The sequence below is a fragment of the Hylaeus anthracinus genome, unplaced genomic scaffold, assembly GCF_026225885.1.
Source record: "Hylaeus anthracinus isolate JK02 unplaced genomic scaffold, UHH_iyHylAnth1.0_haploid 4, whole genome shotgun sequence".
NCBI lineage: Eukaryota > Metazoa > Arthropoda > Insecta > Hymenoptera > Colletidae > Hylaeus > Hylaeus anthracinus.
The window spans coordinates 14,996,147-15,023,403 of record NW_026535289.1 but is presented as its reverse complement, the minus strand read 5'-3'; the positions used below and the strand labels follow the sequence as shown (position 1 = coordinate 15,023,403).

Sequence of the window (27,257 nt, the reverse complement as noted above, 5' to 3'; positions counted from 1 at the left end):
GAGCCTACGTCATACCTTGGCGTATGTACATTATTCATAGCCATCGGTGAAAAGGGCGCCAGCCGTATTACGTATGCCACAGGTTATTATGCCCTCTAAATGTTTAATGTGTTTGCCTTCCTTCTCCGGCCACCGACGTGGCTTTATGTTTTACTAACTAAATTACTATGTTTTTTCCTATTAGTTCTTCAGCGCTCAATGTTGGCTCCATCGATTCGTCGCTCTCGTTTCTCTTCTTGCCCCTCTTTTGTTTGCGTTTCTCTTCTTTCGGTACCCCGTCGGTCCGTGGACGTCGTCGACGATGCCCCTCGACCGCCTAGGCATCTCCGAGTATCGTATATTTTTCTACGTCGATCCTCGATCGCACGCTATTCTATTTTACGTATCGTTCGATCCCTAATTAAAAAGAATCGAATTCTATTCGTACCGCTCACTCCCGTCGGGTTCGAATCACTCCCTCGGGGATGTTTCTCGACTCCTAGGGGTTCTCGAGCACCGCGAGAAGACGACGAGGAGCGATTTAGAAAAATAAATCGTTCGTTACGCGCGCCTGGCAAGATGCTCGGTTGTTTACAAAATTAATATCCGCCGGGCGTTCCTTGAGGATGCGGAGGATGCGGAGAGAGGACGAACGGGGTCGTTAAAACCGCGGATCCGCTAAAACGCGCAACACCGAAACGCGAAACCCGGCGGAAAGTTTGGAATTTACTGCCCGACATATTGGCTGCGAAAGCACACGAAATTAAGGCTAGTAAAACACTTTCCTGACACCTCGTGCGTCCCCCGCCCTTCCTGCACACCTACTACCCCCTTTGCCCCTGCCGCTGCCCTTCTGTCTCGCGAACGTAACGTTCGACGAAACGGATGCCCTCTCCCACCACATCGATAACTTCTCTTTTTTATATTTATCAGCCTTCGCGGAACGTATGGTCCGAAACAACGCCACCGAAAACTACAAGCTCACTTTCTTCCGTTAAACTACTGTCTACGAACCGTATACCATATTTATAGAATAGGTATTTCACGGCGAAGACATTTTACTCGAATCACCAACGCACGACGTAGGTCTCAGATGAGACTCGATGATAACTTGATAAGCCTTCGAATGAATACGTTACATCGATAGCGAAAAAATATTGTTCATCGCAGCGCTACGGTACGAAAATGTCAAATAAGTAAAAAATGAATAAATCATTGTACGCGATTTCGACGGCAAATGAATTCGTTTCAACGCACGTGTGTACGATTGGTTTTAAAAAGTTACCCAGTATGCAATTTAACAATGCCGACTTTAGAGCGTGAATCATCGAGATATTTCAAGCGATTCCTCCTTAGGAATCGATCGGTGTGCTGCGGTGCAAACGAAGGAAAAAATATATATTCAACAGTGGAGAAAGTAGCGTTAATTCTTAATCTTCGGAATTTCCGACCTTTATCGAATTAATCATGACCCAGGTAATCGAATATCGACGAAAGTATGATAACAATGGGCGGATTTCGATTTACGAAAGAAATTACACACGTTTGATTAAAGATAACGACGTTTCACGCGAAATGGTTTAACAGCTCTGTTAGAATTTTTCCTGGCTCTTTGTCGCGGCCCCGCGGTTCTTTCTGTGAATGTAAACGTTTCTAGAAACGGGATTGGATTTAGAATGCGTCGTTACGAACCTAACGCCCCTTTATTCGTATTTCTGTCGCACTGTTATAGGCAACAGGCAATTTCGATAACTGCGCCTTTTACATCGAGGCTCTACTAAATCCGTCGGAGCCTCGAAAATAATGCCGTTAAAAATTTCACCCGTAACAATGTTTGAGTTTTTAAGCCTAAATTCTCAACGTTAGATCACCCGCCGTTAATTCGAGCAACGCGAGCTCGTTTATTCGGATTTTTATTTTCGCATTCCGAATATGCCGATCGAACTTTCCCATTTTTTCCCATTTACGAAATGATCAAATTTGCGATTCCCGGGTCCCGTTAAAAAATGCACGCGAATCGTATAGCTTCGAACGTACGGACACGGAGCAGTTCTCGCCATCTAGCGGAGAAAGTTAAGTTCAAACTTTAGGTTAGAGTCGATAATACAGATAACCGATATACCGTTAGATGTATCGGTCAAGCATTGTCGCTTATTTATCAGTAAACAGGTACATTTGAAAATAAAGTAGACGAAAGACAGGAAGGAAAAAATATGGATACAAGAACGTAAAATCAAGAAACTTACCAAAATGACGAATGAAAAATAAACGGGGGGTAACGGGAGTAACTGCAACAAACGAAAAAGTGTACTTCAAATACAGAGTAAACGATACACAATGAGAGTTATTCAATAAACACAAAACGTCAACTTTCTGTGTATCATAGTTTTTATTGCCAGTAAATTCATCGTTCTATCGTTGAAAAGGAAAATCATTTCCAACGATAAGCGTACGTGATTTAATTTACAATCTTGCCACGTAAATAAATAAAATACATAGTCTACGCAACGCCAACATGTTTTCGCGTTTGGCGCGTTAACGAGATGGAGCGCTGAACGCAACTATTTTGACTTTTTTACTCGACAAATAAAAGTTACAAACACAACAAACATCGTTGTTTTCACACATCTACGTGTAGAGTCGGGTAAGCGAAAACACCGAACGAGTCAGCGACTGTTGGTAAGTTATTATCCGTCGCGAAGAAATTTGGTGCGAATTAGTTACCGGAAAACTTGGAAAGATCAAGTTTATATACACAACTCGCGCTACACAACCACTTGTGGAGCGTAGGCAACAGAAATACTCGTACCAACGTCGGTGAACACGTTATTTTTCGCGAGAAAAGCGGCGAAGGGAAACTTTGAACGCGAGTATAGCGTCGTCGCGAAACGGCACGCCAAATTTAGAGAAACAGAAACCGAACGATTGAAAACGGTCGCAAGTTTTCGTCGAAATTTCGACACAAGTCCGTGTGTGTCAACGCCATGTCAAATTTTGACCAGCATTGCTCGGGAAAAGTAAAAAGAAGACGACGATCTTACCGAAACTGAACAAAGAGGGGGATTACGAACTCCTTGTAACAATCACCAATAAAAATTTCACAAGGAAAACAACACAAAATTCACAAATTACTCCGAACCTAGCGGCGAGATGTTTCGGGTAGACAACTGCATGTATACATAGCCAATAGTGCTGCCGCGTCTCGCGATGGCAACAACGCGAAACAGAATCGAACCCGCGCAATTTCGAAATCGTTTTTCTGGATATTTCCATCGAACCGATAACACACACGACATAACATAAATGAAATGAAATTCCACAAAGAAGGCTATTAATATTGAAGAAAAATTATAACTAAAAGTAGAATTGCATTTAAAATTAGTCCACTCTACCAGTGGGTAATTTATTCTGTCCCTAATACTGATGGCAACACCATGAAAGAGAAAGGGGATATTGCCAGAAGTTTTGAAGGGAAAACCGTAGAGAGGAACGGGGAAATTGACATAGTAAAAGTATGAGACGTATTCGATGGGAAGCAAGAACCACGAAATAAACGAAACGGGCAGAAGTCGATATGTATATCGAACGACGGAACAGGAACAAGGGTGGACCAAGTGGAAGGGATGGTACCGACGGCGGCGAGGAAACCAGGGGGTCAAAACTCACGTATTAAAAGTTGGTACAATGTTTGTAGCGCCCCGTGGGAAAAATTCACCCAACTAAAATGTGGAGCGAAGCGCGTGTATGCATATATATACGGTAGCGGGTTTTTTTTAAATGCTTTAAATTATTTAAAAGAAAGTAAACCAAAGGATTTTCAAAGGATTTTCGTTGTTTCAAAAAATATAATTTTTGAAATGACGGAAATTCTTCAAACTGCGTCTGCACTTTCTCTAGTTTACTTTCTTTTAAATAATTTAACAATATGTATGCATTTACGCGCATTCGCTCCACATTTTAATTGGGTAAATTTTTCCCACGCGGCGCTACAACGTGAGTTTGGACCCCCTGGAGGAAACAGTGGCGCCTTTAAAGATGGCTTCCGTGCATAGCAGCGCTGTGTCGTGTCCAAGCCGAAAAATGATCGAAAACCCTTACGAAGCGGCCAGTGTCGGATAAATCGTGAGATATACACGGTGTTATCGAGAAAACTGCTCGACGCGGTGTGTTCTCGCGAGTCGCTAAAAGAATGTTTGTGGTTGCCGAATATTCGGCCGATTGAGCACGAGAAGGGATCTCGGCGTGATGAAGAGAGAGCAGACGAATCTAGCGGTGTTCGTCATTCTACTCGGTCTCGAGTGACAGTTGCTTACGTAACGGATTATTCTCGCTATGATAACGATATTCCAGCCGCGGACGCGAAACAAGAAACTATTTTACCGGGTTATACGCGGCGCTGGCCAACAATCCGCTAGAAATAAGCATCGCGACTGACCTGAATTTTCCACTGTCTCTTGTCGCGATATCGCGTACCACGCCACTCTTCGACGTTGGGCTCTCTGTTATCTTTGTCTCGAACTCGCCGGAAAACCATATCGTAGCTTTTCTCGGTCAAATGAAATTATGACAGCGGTGCTCGTCATGGAAAACGTGAATTGGGATCCTGGTGAGTAACACTGATCTTCCTAAGATGCACTGCTTACGCTTTTTTCTTCTAAGGCGTCACTTCGTTTCGTCGATTATTCTTTAACTGCCGGTACGAGCCATTGAGGATGTTTGATTCTGGAATCGATATCGAATCGAAGTGACGTAAATAGATTCGATTTTTTACTCGCTAACCACATTTCGCATACGCAGTCAGCCCCATAGTATTCCTACCCTCTATGTTTCTTAATTTAAATTTATTTAAAAATTAACCAAAATTACGCCGTAAATTCACATATTAAACATTCTCTTGAAACGGAAATTGACAGGTCGATTCGATAACCAAATATCGATTGTGTAGAGAAACAATTTAAAATCGAACATACCCCCGACGCTTTCAAACGTCACGAATTTAAAAATACTGCATCCTCGTGTGTCCAAGGTGTGGATTATTTACCGGTTCGACGTTTAACTCGATGAAAAAACTTTGGAAAATTAAACGTACCGTACTCGCCAGGTGTGTCGCGTCTATTTTCATCGGGTCTAAGTTCCAAGAAAACTGTACGCAAATGTTGAAACACGAAATTGTAACAAAGTAACGAAGCTGCCTACTCGAGCGCGCGTACATTTGTACTATTTTTAAATAACATTAAAACATTATTGAGCAAACGTAGCTTCACTATCAAACGAAAACGAAATTTCGCTCGAGTGGTTCGCAGTAGTCGCCGGAAATTAATTTATCGATCAGAAGGTAAATGTGTCGTGAACTGGATGTTTCCGAACCGTGTTCCGTGCCCAAGTAACGATAGGATTCTCCTGCGGTACAATTCTGATAATACAGGGTGTCCCAAAAATGTTGTAACACCTTGAAAGGGGTGGTTCGGGAGGTGATTTGGAACAACTTTTTCCTTAGCGAAAATGTTGTCCGAGGCTTCATAGAGGAGATATTAACGGAAAACGTCGACCAATCAGAACGCGTGGATACCGGTGAAGTGGCCGCGGTAACAAAGGCTACGAGCTAAGCGGCCGCGCTTGTACGCGAATAAATGACTCAACGTGCATCGAAGGCCATTGACGCAGCCGCTTAGCTCGTAGCCTTCGCTACCCCGGCCGCTCCAACGGTATCCGCGCGCTCTGATTGGTCAGTGTTTTCCGTTAATATCTCCTCAACGAAGCCTCGGACAACATTTTCGCTAAGGAAAAAGTTGTTTCAAATCACCTCCCCAACCACTCCATTCAAGGTGTTACAACATTTTTGGGACACCCTGTATACAGGGTGGTCAGTGGAGTGACTATTTTTGTTTAAATCGTCATTTTAATTGTATTTTTCGCAAGAATTGATTCCATACGTTTCACTTTATTTTTACTTACGATGCATAGAGCAATACATATTCAATTGTTATCTCCTCTTTTGTTGCCTCTTAGGTCACCGACGACAATCGTCCTCTCTGTTGTAATACTTACTAGCATGAATATTGATTAGATCGATGCCCATAAAACTCACCCTACTTAAATATGCTGTTGCTCCTTTATCGAATGTGCAGCGTTATGCGCCAGACAACTTATTAAAACTTTCGTTTAAAGCTCTACGAACTGTCGTAATTTTCCGATCTTGTTTCATTGCCTTTTTCAGCGTTGTCGAAGCTCCTGAATTCTCTGCAGGAGAACAAGAACGAGATACCGAGCTGTACCGAAGAGGAATTTGGATTCCTCAGCGATTTGCTGCAGTCGAAGGAGTTGAACGCTTTGGTGAACGTTCACAATAAAATTGTGAATAATGTCAAGGACGACAAATTCTTCCCGGTGCTCTCGAATTCTATGGACATTGACATCGAGGTTTTAGACATGCTGTCTACCAAAACGCATTTGTCGAAGGAGTGCAAGGAACTCTTTCATCTCCTCCAAAAACCCCACATACAGGTACCGTGATGAGATACGTATAGCAATTACAATTACTTTCGGAAAATAAAGTTGCGATCGCTCGAAAGAATTGATACGCAAATGGAAGATTTTTTAAATATATCGTTGTTCTGTCGTGTTAACAAGGAAGAAAGAGTTCCTTCTGTAGACGATTAGGACATTGAAAACTTTGTCGCAGGGTTTACTGTGTGCCCACGATTCGGTCGCCCAGAAAGACTACTATCCCCGACTGCCGGAAATTCCTCTGGAAGTCGACGAGGACGAGGAGACCGTGAAGATCGTGCAGCTGGTCAAGTCGAACGAGCCCTTGGTACGTCAGATAGGCCGCACGTTCGGTACTTAGAGTGTCTTTGAGGTTTTCACGTAATTAACACGGTAAAGAGACGACGTAGTAAAAATTGATCGCTCGCGATCGTCGGAGTAACAAGGATAGAGAAATAACTAGCGATAGCGTAACCGTTTTAGCGTAATTACGTCGATTTGCATGGGATTTGATCCTGATTAATCCTTTGTACCGACCTAGACGCGCCGTGTTTCCCGTAATGAGTATAGTAGTATCGAATACATATCCTCGAGCATCGCGCGAGCGATGCTCAGACCACTTCTCAAGTAATCACGTGTCTTTTTTATCGTCAAACTTGCTTCGAAGTGTGGCACTGGCATTGAACCGATCGTGGTAAGTCGCCTTCAAGCCAAAACATGTACAGGCCTGTAAACGTTTCATGCGTATCATCGATTCGCAGTACGATTTTTTAGCGTTTCGTTTTTCTTTCGTTTATTTGTTATCCTTGTTTGTTTATATTTTCTTTTGTTGAGTTCATTAGGAATTTATTTATTAGTTCAATTTGTTTATTAGTCATTAGAATACTTTTTGATTTTCCACTTTGCGATCTCACCTCTATACCGGAATGAAAATAAAGCGTGGACGTAAGCGAGCTGTAAATAGAACGCTGTTTGTTTTCCTTTACACTAATTCGTTAATTTCGCTTACATCTTACTTTACACACCTTGCGCCCATTCCGTTCCTCCGTTGGTTTGTGTTTTTCTGTTTGTGATTTTTGCTTGTAAATAAAACGATTTCTCTATCGTAACAATTGTATCCTATGTTATTGTCCCGCATGTCCTCGTGTCAATGTTGCAAATCTCTCGAAATAACGCAACGGTGAAAATTCATGCGTAATCTTTACTACGTGAGATATTATAAATGCCGCGGTGCTGTTGGTTTAATTCGAGAAATTTCAAGCGAAAGAGTGTTTTGCACCCGACACTTTAAACTCGGTCTTTAAACATCGACCGGTATCTGTACGATCGATGAATATGGTTGCGCGACAAGTACGATCGAGCGCGTGCGTTTACGCCTTCGCCGATGAATTCTCTTTCTTTTCATTTATTTTTTAAGAGAAACTAAGGCGGTCCGTATAGACGCGCACCTTGCAACCGCAATGAAAATATTAGTTTACACGTTGACAATAGGGGGCGACGATAAAAACGTGCGAGCTCACCGGCAAGATCATGATTGCGCGAATAATGCACGGCGGCGCGGCCGATAGATCCGGCCTCATTCACGTCGGTGACGAAGTCTGCGAGGTCAACGGCATCAGCGTCGAAGGAAAAACTCCGGACTGCGTTCTTAAAATACTGGTAGGTCACTGCTTTTGTTTTCGCTTGAAAGCCCAATTTCGTAAATCGATCTCGATCTAAAACCGTTTCGAAGCGCTTTTCACTTTGCACTAAAACGTTTTAGTCTCTGATCCCGATCGAGATTTACGTCGTAGAAGAGAGTGCTTCGTTTACAAACTCTCCGTACCTTATAAATGCGGATAAAAATTATCGAACGAAAACGCTTACTTGCATTTCAAAGGTTGAAAAACAAAACTGTTAAAACGAGTATTTAATGTTCAGAGATACAGCACTCCCCTTTACGTCGCAATTATCTACATGTAAACGAGAATGATCATGGACATAAAGGCGCGTCTATTTCAGCAAAATTCCGAGGGTACGATCACGTTTAAAATAGTCCCTGCGGACAGTAAGGGCGGTATTCGGGAGAGCAAGGTATGTTCCGAATCTCTGAACCAATTGTAAGTAACGAGACTCGTCCAAAAGGAAATGTTTTTGATTCTCGATCCTACATTTTAAGAGGGAAATTGAAGGAAAATGTTGGGTCGTTTGACATCGTCGGGGTAGCGCGACTGTAAACGCGTCTGTAAATCTAGCTTCAAAAACCTCTCCAGTTTGACGAGGATAGTGCACGAGTCCTCGAAGAATGGTTTTAAAGAAAACTCTTGTTGCGCGATAGGTGCGAGTGAGATCGCACTTTTCGTACAAGGCCGCCGACGATCCTTACACGCCTTGCAAAGAAGCTGGACTAGACTTTGTCAAAGGTGACGTCCTCCACATCGTCAGCCAGGATGACGCTTATTGGTACGACTCCAATATCTAGATTCGTTGTTTTACGTAGGCAGTATTACGTTCCAATTACCTTCGTTTCGAAATAGGTGGCAGGCTAGGCGCGAAGGGGATCGAAATACGAGAGCTGGCTTGATCCCCAGTAGAGCTCTTCAGGAAAGACGAATTATTCTCGAGAGACAACAGAAGGAAAAGACCGATGACGACGATATAAGTAAGTCGCGCAACTCGCGGTAGGATGAAATAAAGTACAGTGGTTGCGCCGGCGTTTCCTAAACGCGTTTGTCCTTTGGTAAAGGCGAAAGATCTTGGTTGCTCGCGCTCGCTGGGGGAGTAACCCCTTAATGTCGTTTGCGGTTCCACGTAGCGTACTTCGTACTCAGCCAAAATCTTGTGCCGTTACGACCATTAAAACAGAAACTCTTTTCCCGTTTGGGAAACTCTGGCACGCAACTCTACGGTTGTCTTTACGTTGATTCATAATGTCAATTTGTAGTTTTAGCGTGATTTACAAGTCTAACGGCATGCATATTATGCGCTTTGAGCGAAACTAACGACGTATAACGTTCACGCTAACGATAAAAGAGAGGACTAGAACGACAACTCTCGGGTTCGAGGTTTCGATGAGCTCGATGAGATTACGCGACGATTTCCGTGAGCTGGTCACGGCTGCTCTTCTTAACGTATGATGGCCTGACGACCTAACCGTCGGTTAGGCTTGTGTTCTGTTCCAGTGCCTTTGCCTTCATTGTGCCCCCGTCCCAGTACCTCTTTGCACGCCTCGCCTACAAAGTGCAACTTGCAGGGAGTAAAAACTAAAAAAATCATGTATGACGCTGCAGAGAACGACGATTTCGACCGGGAAGAAATACCGACCTACGAAGAGGTCGCGAAGCTCTACCCGAGGCCGGGTCTATATCGACCCGTGGTTCTGATCGGGCCACCGGGAGTTGGCAGGAACGAGCTCAAGAGACGGCTCATGGCCACCGATCCCGACAAGTACAAGACGCCCGTGCCTTGTAAGTTTTTATCCCCGTTCGCGTTTCGACCATTATTCTCTACGATGCTTGTCTTCAGATACCTCGAGGCCACCGAGACCGGGCGAAGTCAACGGCAAAGAGTATCATTTCGTGAGCCGTGAAAAGATGGAGGAGGAAATCATCGCGGGAAAGTTTATAGAGTACGGGGAATACAAGGGTAACTTGTACGGTACCAGTTCCGAGAGCGTCAGCTCGTTGATAAACGCTGGATACGTGTGCCTGTTGAACCCGCACTATCAAGCCCTTAAGATGCTTCGAACACCGCAGACGAAACCATACGTAATATACATCAAACCACCGAGATTCGAAATATTGAAGGAAACAAGGAGCGATGCCAGGGCAAGGTCGACCTTCGACGAAAGCAATTCGCGTGGTTTCACGGTAATCGTTCATTTCTACCTGGAAACGAACGATTGTTCGATGAAAAAGTCAATCGCGTTACGTTATTCCGTTGTTCGTTTCTAGGACGAGGAGTTTCACGAAATCCTGCACAGCGCAGCCAGGATAGAATTTCTCTACTCTCATCTGTTCGACGAAGTGATAGTAAACGCTGACCTCCCCATGGCATTCGAGCAACTTGTCAACGCGGTTCATCGAGTGGAGTCGGAACCGCTCTGGGTACCTGCATCGTGGGTTCAATAAATTTTGCTTGGATTAAGGTCACGAAGAAGCAAGAATCGAACGTGTTTGGAAACGTTGCGCGTTCTTACGACACTTTACGATCGACGATGCTTTCCTTCAAATTTTTTAGTAAAACGCATTCGTATTTTCTCGTCTACTCTTCTATGCATTTCGAGTTGACTACTACTCCCAAACAATACCCACGCCTTTCTATCTGTAGACATGCGTAAGTGTGTTTTGGTACCTTGAGAATTTTTCTATGTTAGATATAAATCGTTCTCCGCTGGTTTGGTTGTCGGCATAACGGCAACGCTTGGACGAGAGAGGTAGAAAGAAAAGGTTGTCGAATACTCTTTCGAGCTGCCTCGTTTTCCAGCGATTAAATTAATCGTTTCGCCTTTGTTCCTGAATCAACTCTGTGTTTAATGCGTGATCTTAGAATCCTTACTGCCACCAACGTTGCAATCGACAGAAGCTTCTCGTGACGTCCGACGATGGCGACGACGAAGCAGTTGCAATGACTCCGATCTTGTTGCGTATTGTCGCACGAGCGAGGAGTATTCGTGAGTGGCGATGTTTAAAGATATATTAGGAAGGACACGTGAACCGTGTCAAACTTCTTACGTAATTTTGGGATCAACGATTACAAATGGTATCGCCTCGTCTAAGAAAGAATCGAGTGCAATCTGGAGATTTCTGGGCATTGTAATCGACGAGTACGGATATGCTGCTACCACGGATGACCTTTGATCCCAATTGTTGTTGATTGTTGCCAAATATAAGTATCGTACCTAGATCCACAGTGGGACGTGTCTCACGATTATTGTATTTTCCACTCGATCAGCATTGCCACGATATCGCTATTTTTTTCATAATTAAACGGCTGCCAGCGCGAGGAAAATTTATGCGCGCTATCGCGTCGGCGTTGCATTAAATAGTTCATCCTCGATGTAAACTCTGTATGTTACCGAAATATAGCATTACACTTTGAAAATACGTCTTACCGTTCCTCTGTTCCCATTTCTAATCAAAAAAACTACGTTCGTGCGTAGAGAATCCGCGGGATTCTTGCGAGACATCCGGAAACGAAGGAATAATTCGTAAGCCTTTTATCGCGCAGAGGAAATTAACTTATTTCCTGCGGGAAGTAATCTTCTAAGAGGTTCGCGTGGACGTGACGTTAGTAAATTCTGTGCGTCTTTTTCTGAAATGGATAGTGTTTTTGTTTGTTTGTTTGTTTGTTTTTTTTTTTTAAATACAGATCATTTCTTCAAAGCTAGAGACTCTCGTTAGCCATGCACTCGGTGAATTGCATGCCGATATAATCGTTCTTCTTTCAAAGTTGTTGCGCTGTCACGATAAGGCACAAAATCGAACCTTTAAACGCTCATGGTCTACCGTTAACGCCGTCAACATTGATTTTTAAACACGAGCGTTGATACGCAAACTTTCGCGCCTCTTCGCTCCGACATTCGAGATATCTTTAGTACGTTATTAAAAATGTACGCTATCGACCGTTTCTGTCGACAAATAAATCATCTTGTCGAAGATGTAACGTTTCTTAAAGGTGCCTGCAGTATCTTGATTAAATTTTTGTTTAATACTTCCAACTGGTTTTTCAGTTAAACACTGATCATTCAAATCATGTTTATGCGACGCGTATTACTCTTAACAAACGACTAGGAAGCTGGTAATACGGAGCATTCGAAATACTATTTTTAGTAGGCTCGGATTTTCTAATTGATCTTGAATCATCGAAGCTACCAAGCACGTGCGTACATCGCATCGGGTGGCCGCGTGTTACCGCACGAAAATAGATCGGATTGATATCGGAAGAGTTACACCTGAAGCACGCTCAGCGATTCGATTCAACCTTTCTTCGATGCTTCGATGGCGAATAAATATCCAAGCTGTCTTTAATGCGAATATACGAGTTATTTCGCAAACGAACTTGTCGGTGTTCGAAAAGAAAATCACTTTTGTTTTCCATTGACCAGGTATCGAGGAGTAACACCTGGCTCGAGTGCGCGGCTGCGCGAACAGAAGAGCGTGCGATACGACCCTCGTGATACTTTCAGAGCGAGGGTGCGAATTAAACTTCGGCCCAGTATTCAATCAACCCCTACACGAGGAGACCAGTTTGAACGGGTGCTCGATGGAATTATCGACGCTTTGGATTTTCGTCGCCGATACATTTCCTATACGTGGCTGGAAATTTCAAACGCGTTACCGGTTTGTATCCAGTGAATGTTTTCTTTAACAGTGTGCGTGTCTGTGTCCTCGCAGAGCTTGAAGTCTTGAAGGCAAAACGCTATTGCACAGCTTGCATTTTTGCGCTCGAAATCTAAGGATAATTCGTGACGTTAATGTTGCATTTCGATGGACTGATCGGAGCCAGGTAAATCGTTTTAGAATTCAACTTGCTTTACGTTGAAAAAGTTGCCGACGAGTTTCTCTTTCGAATTGTATTCTACGCTTTGCGAATGCATCGCAGAATTTTTTGTTTCTTCGTAGAGATGTAATCGGACTGTACGTAGAAAACGATATTTATTTTACAGCAAGTGTTTACGGATTAAAGGCCCGCTATCGAGTCGCAGTCATGAGATAATAAACGACAAATTTACGGATCCCAGCGACTCGACGCCGACCTCGTTTAAAATTAAACCGAACCTGGTCACGAGAGGAAAGAACTGTCTTACGTGGAAATGAGAACCGATCCATTAAACGAGACGCTCGGAATCACACGACAAGGTTCGCACCGAGAATTCGTCACCGAGGTTATTGTCGCCCTCGAAATGTGTCAATGACACGACGTCGCACATGATTATCACCGAGGCATGATTATTATTCCAGATGAACCCGCGTGCGTGCTATTGACATCGGTAACCTTCACCGGTTCGCCGAGTCCTTTTATGAATTTTCATTCTTCGTTGATTGTATTCGAAAAGCAAGCTTTGTAACGTTCCCCGTTAGTAATACCTTTAAGAAACCCACTCGACCGGCCAACACAATAACGGCAGACAGCTTGTCGTTTCCAGAATTTATATTGGAGTCGCGCGCACGGGTGAAAACATGTCGAAACATCGCGCTTCGTGCATAAATCGAATTCTATCCTACGTTTCCTAGTTGCAGACCGTGTTTCAAGTTCTCTTCCGGGCACTAAAGGCGTTGATCGCGGAGAGGAAGTTTACAAACACGAACCAAACGTTTACCTGTTCTCCCATCGATGCTATTTTTAAGAGAATTCGGAGAAACGTAGAATTTACGCGTCGGCTGTTCGCGAGGAACGGTCAATCATCGTTGGAAAACACGCGCAACTAAAAGTTAATCAAACGTAACTTCCGTTTCGTGCGGCACTCGCGTTTCTCGGTAGTCCAAGTTTCCAGTCGTCACGTTACCTCACAGATCGTCTGAAGAGCACGATCGTTTTCAACGCCGAGTATCTATCGACTGTGTTACAACTAAAGAGAGAGAAATCCAACGTTATCGCGTCGGTGGAGCTGGAGCGTTGTTTTCTCACTTAAAGGTAACAAATTTCTTACTTTTCTGAAACTTGACGTTTCGAATGAAAATAAATTCTTTATAACGTTATACGCTTCTCTCGGCGATGCGATAACTTCCTTGTAGATCAATAAAAATCCACATTTCTCCAAGCGAAATACACGTTAATTGTTTTTGTTTACGACTATAGTTTAAACTCTTTACTTCTTGGCCGACGTTTCGAGGAATACATTTTCGGTTCCGAAAGCCAATGCTAAACACATCCCACGTAACGTCTGTCACTCTCTAATTCGAGTTTGCAAAGAAAACCCATTCGAACATATTTTATTTGAAATAACGTGAAATACGAGACGTTGAACGATAAATTAAAATTCTTTTTTCCAAGCCAATCTATATGCGTTGGCGGTAACTTCTTTCTCTTCGTTACGCGTTACACCTGTCGATTAAATATCGTTTTGTACGCAAAAAAGTACCAATGTAAACTCTGTACAACGATTTATTTGCAACGGTTGTTTATCTTTTGCAGAATATTTCCCACGTTTGATTTGCGATGCATCCGACTCGTGATCGCCAATGACTTTGAGAGATCGATAAACAGTTGTCGAGAGTTTCGTCGAACGTGGCATAATCGATAGATTCTCGTGCATAAGAGAATTCAAAATATTGGCTTAACGCCAAAGACGAGGACGACAAGCCTCTCGGGCAAATGTAACGCAGCCAAAATAAGCACCAGCAAAAAGACGAGTCAACGCGGTCGCGTAAGGCTCGCTCTACTAGAGCTTCACCTCCTTCGCCCTGCGAGACGGAAGTACCTGTAACTCCGTAGCCTACGGATCCGGATAGTACACACCGACAAAATGAATCTAACGTGTCAGAGAGTAGATCGATTCGCGATGCAAACTTTGATCTAGAGATAAATTACGCGTATTCTAAACAAAGCTGGATAAGAGTCGGATAGAGAGACGTTTTCATTCATCTATTTGGACAGGAAACCGAGGGAAAGGAGCCGTTTCTAGGATAGCGGCAAGATGTTGCGCGGCGTAGAACTCGATCGATCGGTTTGACATCGTTTTGCCTCGATGGAGTCTGGATCGACGATGGCGAAGAATCGAGGGGCCAAGCTGACACCTGGAAACGAGATCACCGTCAGGAAGACGTCTTTATCCGGTGGAATCAAACACGACATCGGAGACAACGCGCTTCCATCGACTGTCCAACGAAATGCTCGCCAAGTAAGCGCTTCTCGTGTTTCTCGTCGTTTGCGTTTTTGTACTTTGCTTTACTCGACGCTGCTTGCCGTCTTCGCGAATTCGTACGTCGGCGTCGCTCGATTAATTTACCCATCGTTTATGAACCGTTTTACGTACAAATCGCTGTCGGTGGTTTCAGAATTCTTTCGACATGCTTGCACGTCCACGAACGGTTCGACACTTATAGTCTCGCAGTCTCGTAGCTATTGTTACACGGACCCATACGTCGGTCAACGTGTCGAAGAAAGCTCTTGGAATTCCGTGGTTCAACTACTCCTTTACCGTTATCGTCAATCGTCAAACGTTATGGACGATTGTTATTTCGATTAAATTTCGCCCAGCACTTGGCTCGAGGGTAAATAAACCGCGTACCGTTCGCATACAGAGTTGTAATAGCGCGCGTAGACGCGCAAACGAGCCACCTACCGCCCTGCCGAGCAACACGAGGACTTAACCGACATATAAATAGCGTTTAGTTGAAACGGATGCGGTAGAACTCGCGTGCACGTCTTGCGAGGCGATCCGGAAGACACGACTCGCTTTCCAAGGAACTTCTCCTACTCCGGCAACACCGACTCTCGTTTGCACCGCGATCCGCGATTCGCGACACCGACGCGTCAGTGATTTCCGAGAGTTTCCACGAGAATGTTCGAGCTCAACCCGCTTTCGCCCACTTTTCCCCGGAAGCTCGTTCGTTAACGAATTTTCCGTGTTTCTATTGTAAGTGTCCAAACGATTCTGTTTCGTTAGCGTCCCGGTCGTGTTTATTATTCCATCGAGCATCGCACATTCGAGCCTTCGGTATGGTTCAGGTTCACGACACGCATACGCGGGATCTGTAACGGGAACAATTATTATCTGGATGAAAATTTCGAATTACGTTCAGAATATGACGTGTAAACTGGCCTTCTTCGTAATTTATCGTTAAAATAAAATTTTCTCCATCTCTATCCAAGACGCGCGGATCAACATTTATCTACTCGTTTTTCGAAATAATGTATTTTCGGCGACGATATTCGTGGCTCGCGATCATTGACGAAAGCAGATCGTGATTAATCTTTGGATGATCTCTGCTGTGTTTGTTTTCTGAAATCATTCGAGATCCCTGTTGGGAGATTTAGTTTTTATATTTCATTTAGCCTCGTTCGATCGACGCTGTCTTTTCGCAACGTTACGAGAACGCAAATTCAAATGAGCGAAGCGTTTCATTGCCTATTGCGAAAGAAAGTAAACAACGGTAGTCCGAGCAAATGTATTCAAAGTATATTCTTTATACGCGACCTTCTTTCCAGGTCTTCTTCGTTCAAATTTCATTTCACCCATGTTAAAAGATCGTAAGGATAACGTTACGTAGAAAATATATCGAACTTTAACATCGGACGAATTCATCTTAAAGGTTTGTCAAGTCCCTCCTCGGCTGTCGTTAATTAAATTTTAACGAGGGAGATCTAAAAAGAAGGTCGAAATGTATAAAGTATGAGGTCGGTTCGGCGTCGAAAAATTGATACGATATGCACGAATGATTCAAACAGAAAACTCGGCGGATTCTCGAAGACAGCTGGCAGGTAAACGGTCTCCAGGCTGTGCGCGTAAAGTGCAACTCCTCGGCAAAGGGCAGTACCTGCACGGTGAACAACTACAGCATCGTTGCCTCTAGGGGAGAGCTTGCTCGAAATAACTGCGCGTCGCGAGAGACGCCGGCGCCGTGCATCGTTAACAAGAAGAACAGAGCGATCCTCGACGCGAGCACCAGCGCCAAACGCCAGGATAGCTTTCTCAAAGAAGAGTTCTTCGGCAAACAGCTCCCCCAGGACGCCACAAGATCGAACGACTTCAGGAAGATTCAGAAAGCCATTCGAAAGTCGTTATCCGCTCCCCTACATCTCGCGGAAGGTACGTACGTTCCCCGAGTAACGTTTCCGTGAAATTTCTATCGCTACATTCGAAAAGAAAATTTCGATCTCTCGATACTCGTTTATTCGCGTGTCTTATCGAATCGAGACGATTTTACTTTTATTTTACGAATGTTTTCGAGAATATGGTAAAACGTGATCGTTAAAGAATATATCTAGAAAAGTGTGAACCACGAGGGTAATTGCGTCGTTTCAGGACTTTCGGCAGCGGAGAAGACGGGACGAAGGCCGACCGAGGAAGGTATTCTGAAAAGGTCCTCTGCTTTCTTTGCGAATCTCACCCATTCCGCGAATAGAATTGTAGAGGCGCGAGCAAACAACGGTTCGAAACAAGACAAATCTTGTTCGAATGGTTATCGTTCCGGAACCGGTACCTCGGCCAAACACTCAACTTTTAAGGGATACTTTTCGATCCTGAGCAACGTCTCCGGTGAACACCAGTCTCTTCGACGTTCGCCGAGCATTCAAACGCTACCAGTTGAACGGAAAAAGAAAAACAGTGCCCGCGTGAAGAAATCCGTGTCCTTCAGTTCGGATACGAGCTTCGAAGAGAAACGCGCGCCTTACAGAAGACCAGCCGTTCACGACGTCAAGGTTTATTGCAAGGGTGTCTTGCAAGGTACGACTATAATTAATATTTTACTAAAAATTGAAAACGTAATCGTTTTTGAAACCGTTAACAATCGTATCATTAAAGTAAACTGAAAGTGTCGACGGCTAGATTAATGTCAGAGTTGAGTGCACTTACGTTACGCGCGTTTCCGTCAGTTTTTCTCTTAATCGCGTCAGCAGTTCCGCGATTAGAGGCAATAAAAACAACATTACGAAGCAAATCAGCCTTTACGCGGTTGTTATCGTATCATCGTCCTCGTTCTCGTCATCGATCTCGAAGGAATATATGTAGTTTCTTAGCTTCGACGCCTTTTCTAACCACTGCTAGCATTAGCGCACCGTTCCTAACGTCGTTGTTTTCTTTGGAAATCCTTCAAGAGGGCAGTTCTATATGCACGACGCTTCCAATTCGCGAAAAATAATACGATACTTCGGGAACCGAACGGAATAAAATCTGGGTTCTTTAAAAATAAAGTTCGATAAATGTTCCGTATTTTATAGGCATCGTTCGTAAAGTGAGCGAATTTATTTCTAGATAAGAATCTACGGTATACGATGCCAGTAGGAACTTGTTTTATTTACATCTTTTAAAACGTTCGCTACCGTTTTTATCAAATGTCGATACGAAAATATAGACGTCCGTCATACTCGCAAACTAACGTATCCGTGGTACCGCCAACCTGACAGTCCATTTGTTAGTTCTTCTATTTTCACGTCTTACGAAATGAACGAGCGAATGGTTCGCAAAAATGATTTTAACTGGCGCGCCGTTGGATCTAAACTCATCGAAGTTCGAGGGACCATTTCCGCTTCTAAAATTTTTCACGAAAGGCAAACGCTATCTATAGGCGAACTCTTGAGAACTTTAAATTCTTGAACTTGTAACATCCAGCAGGGAAATACATTAAAAATGTTTAATTTGAATTTTAAGAGAGAACGAAGACAGCGCTAGATTTTTACGCTACATCCCGAAGTTGATGTTCCTTTGCGTTCGTGGTACGTCCCTGTGCTGACGCAAGTATCTACGTTTCATTTCTAGATCGCAGCGTGCTCGAGAATACGATCGTCGTAAAAGTGCCACCGTCGTGGGAAACACCCTCCGAGGGCCGATCGGCCCTCCTGAGGGCAGCCAGGGATGCAGACGACACGACCCTCCATCAAATCGCCACTCGCGTACGAAAATTCGGATTCGGGGATATGGACGTGAACGTGGTCGATAGCAGTGGCAGAGTAAGTGGCCTTTTGTCGTGGAACTTTAGAAATTTAATCGCGTAAACACGCGCACGATCGTAAACCTCGTTACGACTACCGCTAACGCTTTAATTGCGCGTTGCCGGAGAAATGGACCGAAGCGTAGAATTCCAAATAAAACGCGTCCACGGGCTAATGAAGTTTCGCGGCCTCAAAGTAAACGATTAGTTCCATCCATGTTTGTTGACAGGACGGTAGACATTTCGAACTATTTACCAGCAATACAAACGGTACAGAGATACGCGGCTCGTTGTCCCGCAAAGAGAATTACCGTTCGTCGATGCGAAACTTCTAAAACGATCGCGGTTTAATATAGAGTGAAACAATGGAATCGATCGAGATTTATTTACATAGATATTGCTGACACAAGTGTTCATAATGTTTACCGCTCTTCTAAATAAGAGACAGCACTTCCGATTTCCCGACTGTCGCACACGACTTATATGTTCCAAAGTTGCGACGCGTTTCAAATTATTACCGCGATAGAGTTCCGTATGTAGAATTTCTTCCGCTGATCGCATTCCATATGCGGCGACATCGGGCTATAATTAAAACAAAATTGTTGTTCGTTCGAATCGAGTATGCAGTTGGCCCGCGTTAAAATGAGCAAACATTCCGTGACGGCATGTATCGGACGAATCGCTTCGAACCCCTTCAGACACGCGCCTACATGTGCGTAAAATTCGAGCTGACGAGTAGAAAGATGAAATGCGTAACACGATCTATAAACTAAACGGATCCTTTAAATTCGTTTGGCTGTCTAATCGCGCAACGAGGACAATTACACCGCTCGAAAAAATGGAATCGTTATCGTTCTAAAGTTAGTTTGAAAAGTAGACGACTAGAGCGTAAATTTACACGGCAAAAGGCGCCATCAATATCTTTCAAGGCTTGTTGCGTGCACAATCGGAACCAGTGGTTATCAAATTGAAAGATGGTGCCAATACGATACAAAAGATAGTTTCTGGGCGGTACACGATTACGAAGGATGGATTATGTTTACAGTTTAGCTGTTTCTTTTTTTTTGTCGATACGATAGTAGGTCGAGAAAATTCATCGCGTTGATGTTTTCTTCCTCGTCTGTGATTAATTTATTTCAAGCTTTGTATAGTCCATATTTATGATCGTTAACCACTTGCACAGCGAATAAAAAAAAAAAGTCGAATGATTTGAATACATTCAAAGCGTACCGAACGGGAAGATAAACGTACGATGCTTAAAGTATTTGGGAATCACTGTTCTAATCGTTTTGGGTCACGGTCGCTGATTCGGTCGAACGAAGGATTATTTAGGTTTTAGCTGTCGATAATGAGTTAGGCATTGTAACATCGTTTGTAATTTTGAATTTTTGCACAGACCAACTCGCGGATAACGTTTCATAGTTTTCTCGAACCATAAAATTATTTCGAAGAAGCTTTTCGATGTGCAATGGATAAACAAATTTAGTCGTTCCCGTTATCCCCGGAAGAATCGGTGTTCGTTTCGCGAAGCACTCGCAAACTTGACGCGTGTTTGCTATAGCCAAGCGGATAAAGTAATAGCGTTTGAGCTATCGCCTCAACGTCAGTAACCACTTAATAAATTGACCCTTGACGCACAGTCTATTGTGCATATTTCTAAAGCAAAGAATGCGAGGCTACCTCGCAGACGATGCTCGGACGAATCTTTTCCGTGTTCCAATCTAACTTCGTGTACGTTCTTTCTAGGACGCGTTATCCGTCGTCCTTGTTTCGCTACCTCGTTTACCGAGCAGTCTTTTTTCACGGATTTTATACCGTTTCGTCAGGGTCGAGGCAAAGTGTTAGCAAACGCGTGGTAAACAAAAGAGGAAAAGATTGAAAGGTAACAGATCGTTTGACGTTCAAGGTTTTTAACGCGAGCCAGCGAATAACGGTTTCTTTGAAAAGGGGGTTTATGTAATCGACGTAGTTTTCGAGCAAACTTCTGAGTAAGCCATCATCGATGTTGTTTGTTTGCAATGCCAGACCGCCATAAGCTACATGGCTGGGAATGGTGCCTCGGCGATGTTGGAGCTGGCTCTGTCGTGCGAGGGTGTGGATCCGAATATTCCCGACAACGAGGGCAACACGCCTCTACATTTTGCCGCGCAGGCCGGTAAGCGATCGCATTATCCTTAAAAAGGGAAGTTCGGAAAACGTTCCGCGCTCGCAAACCCTATTTTCGCGTTGCTTTTCATCGGATTGCGTGCCGCGCGAAATAGCACTCGGCTGGTTCGATGGATTGATAAAGGAGGATCGGTTAATGAATATTCGCGGGGGAACGCTTTCGACGAAAGAAACGTTTGCTACGAAAATAAAAATTCTGCTTCGGTTCGTGTTACGGATCTTTCAAGGATAATCACTTCCGTCGTACGTCTTTGCACTCGTACACGACGAAAGAATGTGGCCACGTGGCAATCATAAATTTTGTAAACACAACACTTCTCGCGCTGCTAGAAACTAATATCGGGTGGTCGATATAAGCGTAACACGTCGAATTGTATACGCGCGATGCCGTAAGAGTACCAACGCGTCACTGTCGGCCAGAAATAACCGACGTACTTGGGTACTTGAAACACGCGTGGTTTGCGGTGACGTACGTATCGTCGACGAACGTTTCGAGCCAAAAACAGGGCCGAACATTACGTTGCTCGAAATATGCGGACACTCGAATCCTCGAAGGACGCCGCGCCGGTTAAGCAGTAAGTTTCGTACACTCGAATTAATGGCCGTCCGGTTTTCATCGATTCAGGCCAAACAGAGTGCCTGAACATTCTCCTCCAAAGGTGTCAGGACATCGAGGTGGACGCTAGGAACGCATCAGGCTTCACTCCGTTGATGAAGGCTGCTCTTCAAGGGAGGACCAAGTGCGCGAAAATTTTGTTATTCGCTGGTAAGCAGAACTTTTACGAAGCTTCTTCTTTCTTTCACCGTATCGAAACATTTGAACAACGACGCCCATATTCCCGAATAGCTTGCGATACCCCGAGTTCCATTACCTATTAACAAAGGCCACGCTATTCGCTGTTTATTCAAAGGTGCGAATCCAACTTTGAGAGATCACGGAAGAGGATTACGAGCGGAACAGTGGGCCAGATTCTGCGGAAGATACGTTTGCGCTGAAGTGATCGAGAGGTTCGCCAGGCATCGGCTTCTGGAAAGATCGACGTCGTGCAGATGGGGTAGCGAACCCGAACTAGCGGCAAAAGTACTTCAAGGAAAAGTAAGTAGTCAAAATGTATTTTGGCTTTATTCGAATTACCGATAAATTTGAAAAGAAAGGAATAATTTAACGAGAAAAACGATCGACACAGTTGATACCCATACCCACGACTCCCTTGTCACCGCCGTCTATGGGATTAAAATCAAAGATAAGAAGAGTTTTCCGTACAACCTCTGGACCAGATCGAAATTATTCGTTGGTTTCGCAACTGACCAGCGCTGCTCTTTGCGTGAGCAGTCCCGCTTTACCGAAGGCCAGCGAAGTTCCTCCAGTGGTTAAAAGTCTCCTTCGACCGCTGAGCGTTCCACAACTGAGGTATGGACTCGAATTTCTTTCGATCTCGATCACTCCTGGATAGATTTTAATCGTTTTTGTTACCTTTCAGAGTGACACTGGTATCGTCACACGACTTTCTCGAGCAATCGAAGGACAAGTACGTAAATTTCACGGAGAAAATCGAGAACACGGTGGTAAAACCGTCGCGATCGAAGAAGAAGACCAAATAGACAGAGTTTTTGTTCCAGATAAATTATCCTTTTTCTTCCAACGCGTTTGATTTAAGTGCCATCGTATGCTATAAGCGTTGCTCTAGATTGTTTTCGATGTAAATGGTGCGGTTGAAGGTGTAAACAATTCAGACTTAATTTTGGTTTACGATCCCGATGGACCGTACCCATCGAGTAGCAGCGCGTAGAACGTGTCGAAAGTCAGGAATACCAAAGAATCGACTAGAATCGCGGTGACTCATCGAATTCCGGGGAAGAGTGGATAGAATAATTTGAAAACTTTATCAACGACCATCCATCGAATCGAAGTGCGAACATTCTCTCCGAGACTCTTTTTTAACCAGCGACGCTCACGCGTGCTCGAAGGCAACGCGATATTTTGTAACTATGCAATGATCGTCGAAAGAACTTTTAAATAAACGTCTTGATATTACAAATTTTTATCTTCATTAGGACACTCATCGACCACTTTTACGTTAACGACAATTTTAAGGAGTATGTTCACACTGTTTATCTATTTACACAAACAAATTTACAAACACGTATAAACGTTTATGTTCGTTGCTTACAAACGCAATACCAATTTCCACGAATCGGCAGTGCGACCAACGAAAGTGCGTACTGTTAGAACGAGATACAACGAGGTAGAATGAGATCGATAAAAGAACGCTTCGACTCCGAGCCCCCGTCTATATCTCCGATCGATTAAAAAATACATCTTTATAATAAACCTTTACGAGGACACTATCGTCACCAGGTCATTCCGACTTTCTGTTGCGGCGTTGTCTACGATTCTTCGCCTTTGAAAGAATTTCATACGCCTGCTGAATCTCCATGAATTTCTCCTGAGCCCGTCGCCTCTCCTCTTCGGTGCCTTTTATCTTGTCGGGATGGTTATCCCTCGAAAGAGCCCTCCAACGCGATGTTATTTCGGTTTGCGTGGCTGTTTGAGAGAGGTCTAAAACCTGCAAAGAAGTACAGTTTCGGTATCTCTGTTCAAAGAAGAACAAATTTCGCGGGATAAATTCCAGGCTTACTTTGTAAGCGTTTATTTCACCCCGGGGATCGGTGAGATCGACCAATTGGGCCCACGTTGCCCAGAAACCTTGATGCATCGCTTGGTTCCAGGTTGCCTCGAGGCTAGCCTAAGAAAAGAAAGAAAGATTTTATCAAATTTTGAACGTTGCAACGGAGCGTACTCTGTGTTGTTTGAATTAACCTTAAGGTCGAGCCATATAGGCGACGTCAGGAAATGCTGAATAGCTTCGGACAGTTTGATCTCTTCGCCCTCGCTGTCGGTAATAACTGCGTTGAAGTACAGATAGCAACCAATTAAAGACAGATACAACGCGACAGCTAAACCTAAATAAATTGCTCTCCGAACGAGGCTGTTCCTCTTTCTTGGTTTCAATCTCCATTGCTTGCTGAACGTATCGAAGCTCAAACTGGACACTACGACCATCAGGAATATCCACATGGTGTCATCGCCGATGTAGGGTAGAGTTGGATAAAGCAAGTACGCAGACCCAAGAGCGACCCATATGGATCCCTGCTCTCTACCGATATTTCCAACTGTCCACACACCTGAATGTACGTACACATCGACGATAAAAATAATATTCAGCTGCGCTAAATACACGCATCGAGTTCACGAAATTGATGGAAGCAACATTTGTGTATATAAACTCGACCTCGCGGCAACGACCATTGTTTCGTCGCCATTGTTGAGTCGCATGGCAGAGGAAATTGAGGTTCGGTGGAAGAGGAGGCTGAATGTCCAGTGTGTTTTCGAAACGTCACATCCTGCTCCGATTTCATACACAACGTAGATTAATACGACTGAACAAAAGGAGCACTAATAACGAAAGCAAATATTAATGCTCGTTCAATAATGTAGGAGTCTAAACGAAAAATAAGGCACGAGGATTCGTCGTACCCACGATCCTCGGATCCACAGTCGACCGCTTTACCAACGCGACCAATCCCGTACCCTACGTTTCGTGTTCTTATTTGACTCCTTATTGTTGGGTGTGGGAGGCGCGGATACTACAATAATATTAAATGTAATTAAATCTAGAACTTTTCAAAGATTTTTGTAACAACAAACGATATTACCGCATTTCATGTAGACTATGCTAGTTGAACTCATCCGTAAGCCTTATCTACCGGGTCCTGTTTTAGATGCAATGCTATTCATAGTACAATTACAACGTAACATTCTCATAGGACCATTCCGTCGAATGGCACACAAGTGGCCGTTCCACGGACTTGTTCGCGTTGCTTCGAAAATTAGTGCACAGGATGACGCGTCAGGGACTCACCTACTCCCACCGAACCTCATCAATTCGTGCACTGTAACGTGACACGAGTGCCATTATCAGCTAATTATATGTAGACGAATAAGCGCGTTGATAACTTCGAGGAAAACGAGACCTACATTGCGATTTCATATTTCGCTAACGTATGCGATTCCTTACCTAAAGCGATGACGAAAGGCGTGAGGATTAAGAGGTGTCGAAAATTAATGCCGAAGACCTCGTCCTCCGGAATAGCGCTACGGTATAATTCAGCCCATAAATATGCGACTGCGGTTTCGGCAGCGAATCGCGCTGTCGAAAACGGGGGCTGAAATATCGAATGCAGTTACGTTACGTTAACTCCTCGTTTCTATTCGACCAGTTACAAAATTAGCAATTATATCTCCTCGAACACCAACGAACGCGTTGATCTCTATTACCAACAATTCGTGCGATTTGCGCGGAATATTTGTGTACAAATTTCGTCGATCCGATTCCATTTCCGCATTATACGCGGTGGCGCAATATATATATGGAATAATCAGTTCACGTATTCGTAACATTCTTGCGTCGCATTAAAGAAGATGCATCGTTCAAAATATATAAAGTGACTTAAGTTGTCTCGATCGACAGATATCTTTCTTGTTTACAATGCACCACTGCAGATACGTGTCTCAAAAAATTGGTCATCCGTCATTTTTTAAGTACCTTGCGATTGGTCCGAACTGTCTGTTTGAAGTCATCGAGGAAACGAGGATCATTGTTCGCGTCTGCCACGTACGAAGGAATCCTATAGATATCTCGGAGCCATCCAATGCCCACGTATCCACCGAAAGTGCTGAAGTATACGAATGCCTGTGCATCCCGTTCCAAGTACACGTGGTGTGCGCCAACTAGGCCTCCGAATAGCCACAGTACGTAAGTCCAAAACAACGATTTCTCTTTTTTCACCGATTTTTGGCCCTTTCCATCGGTCTGGCCATTTCTTTGGATCATCTTCGTTTCGTCCATTATATTCTAATCGTACGTTGAATCACAGATTTATCATTTTGATCGTTAAATTGAAACGTTTAAGCGATCCGTTGTTTGTCTTTAAATTTCGCCAACTATAACGACGAACCGACAACGTATCGATGCACACTGGACAATCTGTACGAAGCCTTTGCGTTTTGGTCACTGGTCTGAACTGGTATCGCGGTTTGCACCGGTCGCAAGTGGCGCAACTTATGCAAACATCCGTAGACTACTTTTTTGCACGACTGTTTCTTTTTATTAGGACTTTTCTTTTGTTCACGGGATCACGGTAATCCCGAGTGTACTTCTCAATGGGAATTCGGGAACTACCGAAGCTGGTTCCGTCGCGCCGGTTCGTACCATACGTGGTTCAACGCTCTGTCAGGTTTAACGGTACCTTCGCAGGACCGTACCAATAATACGCCATCGCTCGTGGATCTTCCAATGTATCAGGATTATCGATCACGAAAAGACAGAAGACAACGGGTATCGATCGAGCCTTTCGATCATTGATTTTCATTCGAGGAAATCCTTTTTACGATCAACACTCGATTCGATCGACCCTGATATATATTGTTTATTCATTGGCTATCGAACATATAAACGTTTTTGTCCTTATTCGGTCATCTTCGAGTACATCAAAACTATTTATTATCATTACCTATTTATTAACGCAAACGATCATCGCAATTTTGTCTATTGGGTTTTATGATTTACAAATTATTTCGCAACAATTTTCAGTTCAGGATAGGTGTGCCTTTGGAGAATAAGGAACGAGGAACATTTTGTTTGCAATTACTTTGTCATGCGTTACTCGTTCGAGTATATTTACTTTACTTTATTTTTATTTACTTCACCGATTACTTTGATTCGTAATCTTCGTTTATATAAAGACTCGATTACAGTAGGATTATTAAATCCGATGTAACGAATCTTAACATATACGGGTCGATGCATTCGTCCGAACTTGACCTACAACTGCGGTCGTAAACCAGTTTCCATCATTCAGAGATGGGCAAAACCCTAGATTTCGAATGAATCTGAGGTTTGCCGATATGTTTGTCTCGTTTCCTTCTTTGGAAAATGTTTAAAAGAGGAAACGAGACAAACATATCAGCAAACTTCAGATTCATTCGAA

At 43.7% G+C, this 27,257-nt stretch overlaps 4 protein-coding genes across 10 annotated transcripts in view; 2 read left to right on the top strand and 2 right to left on the bottom strand.

Moving 5' to 3' along the window:
• The window catches only part of LOC128895181 (protein bric-a-brac 2-like), a 239,300-nt gene extending 235,414 nt beyond the window's left edge, over positions 1 to 3,886 (bottom strand). The window contains exons 1-2 of the mRNA XM_054157535.1: positions 3,021 to 3,886; positions 2,226 to 2,267 (exon numbers count right to left, since the gene is read on the bottom strand). The gene's annotated coding sequence lies outside the window, so the exon portion shown is untranslated. The remainder of the gene's footprint in view (positions 1 to 2,225; positions 2,268 to 3,020) is intronic.
• Positions 3,887 to 4,039: 153 nt separating this feature from the next.
• Positions 4,040 to 11,549, top strand: LOC128895191 (MAGUK p55 subfamily member 7). 4 transcript variants are annotated; one of them, XM_054157563.1, is made up of 11 exons: positions 4,040 to 4,585; positions 6,197 to 6,483; positions 6,662 to 6,793; positions 7,133 to 7,159; positions 7,957 to 8,124; positions 8,467 to 8,538; positions 8,783 to 8,907; positions 8,982 to 9,106; positions 9,609 to 9,911; positions 9,970 to 10,313; positions 10,398 to 11,549. In XM_054157563.1, exons 1-11 carry the CDS (start codon positions 4,543 to 4,545, stop codon positions 10,572 to 10,574), a joined length of 1,803 nt encoding a protein of 600 aa, XP_054013538.1. In that variant the 5' UTR covers positions 4,040 to 4,542; the 3' UTR covers positions 10,575 to 11,549. The 4 variants fall into 4 exon arrangements, with proteins under 4 accessions (XP_054013538.1, XP_054013539.1, XP_054013540.1 ...); XM_054157565.1 differs by having other exon boundaries at positions 4,042 to 4,585; positions 9,735 to 9,911; XM_054157564.1 differs by lacking the exon at positions 7,133 to 7,159 and having other exon boundaries at positions 4,041 to 4,585.
• Positions 11,550 to 12,652: 1,103 nt separating this feature from the next.
• LOC128895185 (uncharacterized) lies at positions 12,653 to 23,194 on the top strand. Of its 4 annotated transcripts, none has more exons than XM_054157551.1 (11): positions 12,653 to 12,785; positions 13,112 to 13,304; positions 15,043 to 15,286; positions 16,837 to 17,197; positions 17,414 to 17,836; positions 18,869 to 19,059; positions 21,066 to 21,195; positions 21,832 to 21,972; positions 22,118 to 22,302; positions 22,394 to 22,617; positions 22,688 to 23,194. In XM_054157551.1, exons 3-11 carry the CDS (start codon positions 15,134 to 15,136, stop codon positions 22,806 to 22,808), a joined length of 1,929 nt encoding a protein of 642 aa, XP_054013526.1. In that variant the 5' UTR covers positions 12,653 to 12,785; positions 13,112 to 13,304; positions 15,043 to 15,133; the 3' UTR covers positions 22,809 to 23,194. The 4 variants fall into 4 exon arrangements, with proteins under 4 accessions (XP_054013526.1, XP_054013528.1, XP_054013525.1 ...); XM_054157550.1 differs by having other exon boundaries at positions 12,693 to 12,951; XM_054157553.1 differs by lacking the exon at positions 13,112 to 13,304 and having other exon boundaries at positions 12,670 to 12,785.
• Positions 23,195 to 23,214: 20 nt separating this feature from the next.
• LOC128895208 (dnaJ homolog subfamily C member 22) lies at positions 23,215 to 26,438 on the bottom strand. Its single transcript, XM_054157621.1, has 5 exons — positions 25,814 to 26,438; positions 25,286 to 25,433; positions 24,028 to 24,392; positions 23,846 to 23,953; positions 23,215 to 23,773 (listed from the first exon to the last, which is right to left on the bottom strand). The coding sequence occupies exons 1-5, from the start codon at positions 26,114 to 26,116 to the stop codon at positions 23,567 to 23,569; spliced, it is 1,131 nt and encodes a 376-aa protein (XP_054013596.1). The 5' UTR covers positions 26,117 to 26,438; the 3' UTR covers positions 23,215 to 23,566.
• Positions 26,439 to 27,257: the final 819 nt, after the last annotated feature.

Bases quoted from the DNA above. Each gene is read 5' to 3' on its own strand.
- LOC128895185 (XM_054157551.1), top strand. From the start codon at position 15,134: ATGGAGTCTGGATCGACGATGGCGAAGAATCGAGGGGCCAAGCTGACA. The intron at 21,196-21,831 runs GTAAGCGATCGC...TCATCGATTCAG, and splicing joins ACATTTTGCCGCGCAGGCCG to GCCAAACAGAGTGCCTGAAC. The intron at 22,618-22,687 runs GTATGGACTCGA...GTTACCTTTCAG, and splicing joins CTGAGCGTTCCACAACTGAG to AGTGACACTGGTATCGTCAC.
- LOC128895191 (XM_054157563.1), top strand. From the start codon at position 4,543: ATGACAGCGGTGCTCGTCATGGAAAACGTGAATTGGGATCCTG. The intron at 6,794-7,132 runs GTACGTCAGATA...CTTGCTTCGAAG, and splicing joins TCAAGTCGAACGAGCCCTTG to TGTGGCACTGGCATTGAACC. The intron at 8,125-8,466 runs GTAGGTCACTGC...CGTCTATTTCAG, and splicing joins ACTGCGTTCTTAAAATACTG to CAAAATTCCGAGGGTACGAT.
- LOC128895208 (XM_054157621.1), bottom strand. From the start codon at position 26,116: ATGGACGAAACGAAGATGATCCAAAGAAATGGCCAGACCGATGGAAAG. The intron at 23,954-24,027 runs GTTAATTCAAAC...TTCTTTTCTTAG, and splicing joins CTATATGGCTCGACCTTAAG to GCTAGCCTCGAGGCAACCTG. The intron at 23,774-23,845 runs GTAAGCCTGGAA...ACTTCTTTGCAG, and splicing joins GTGAAATAAACGCTTACAAA to GTTTTAGACCTCTCTCAAAC.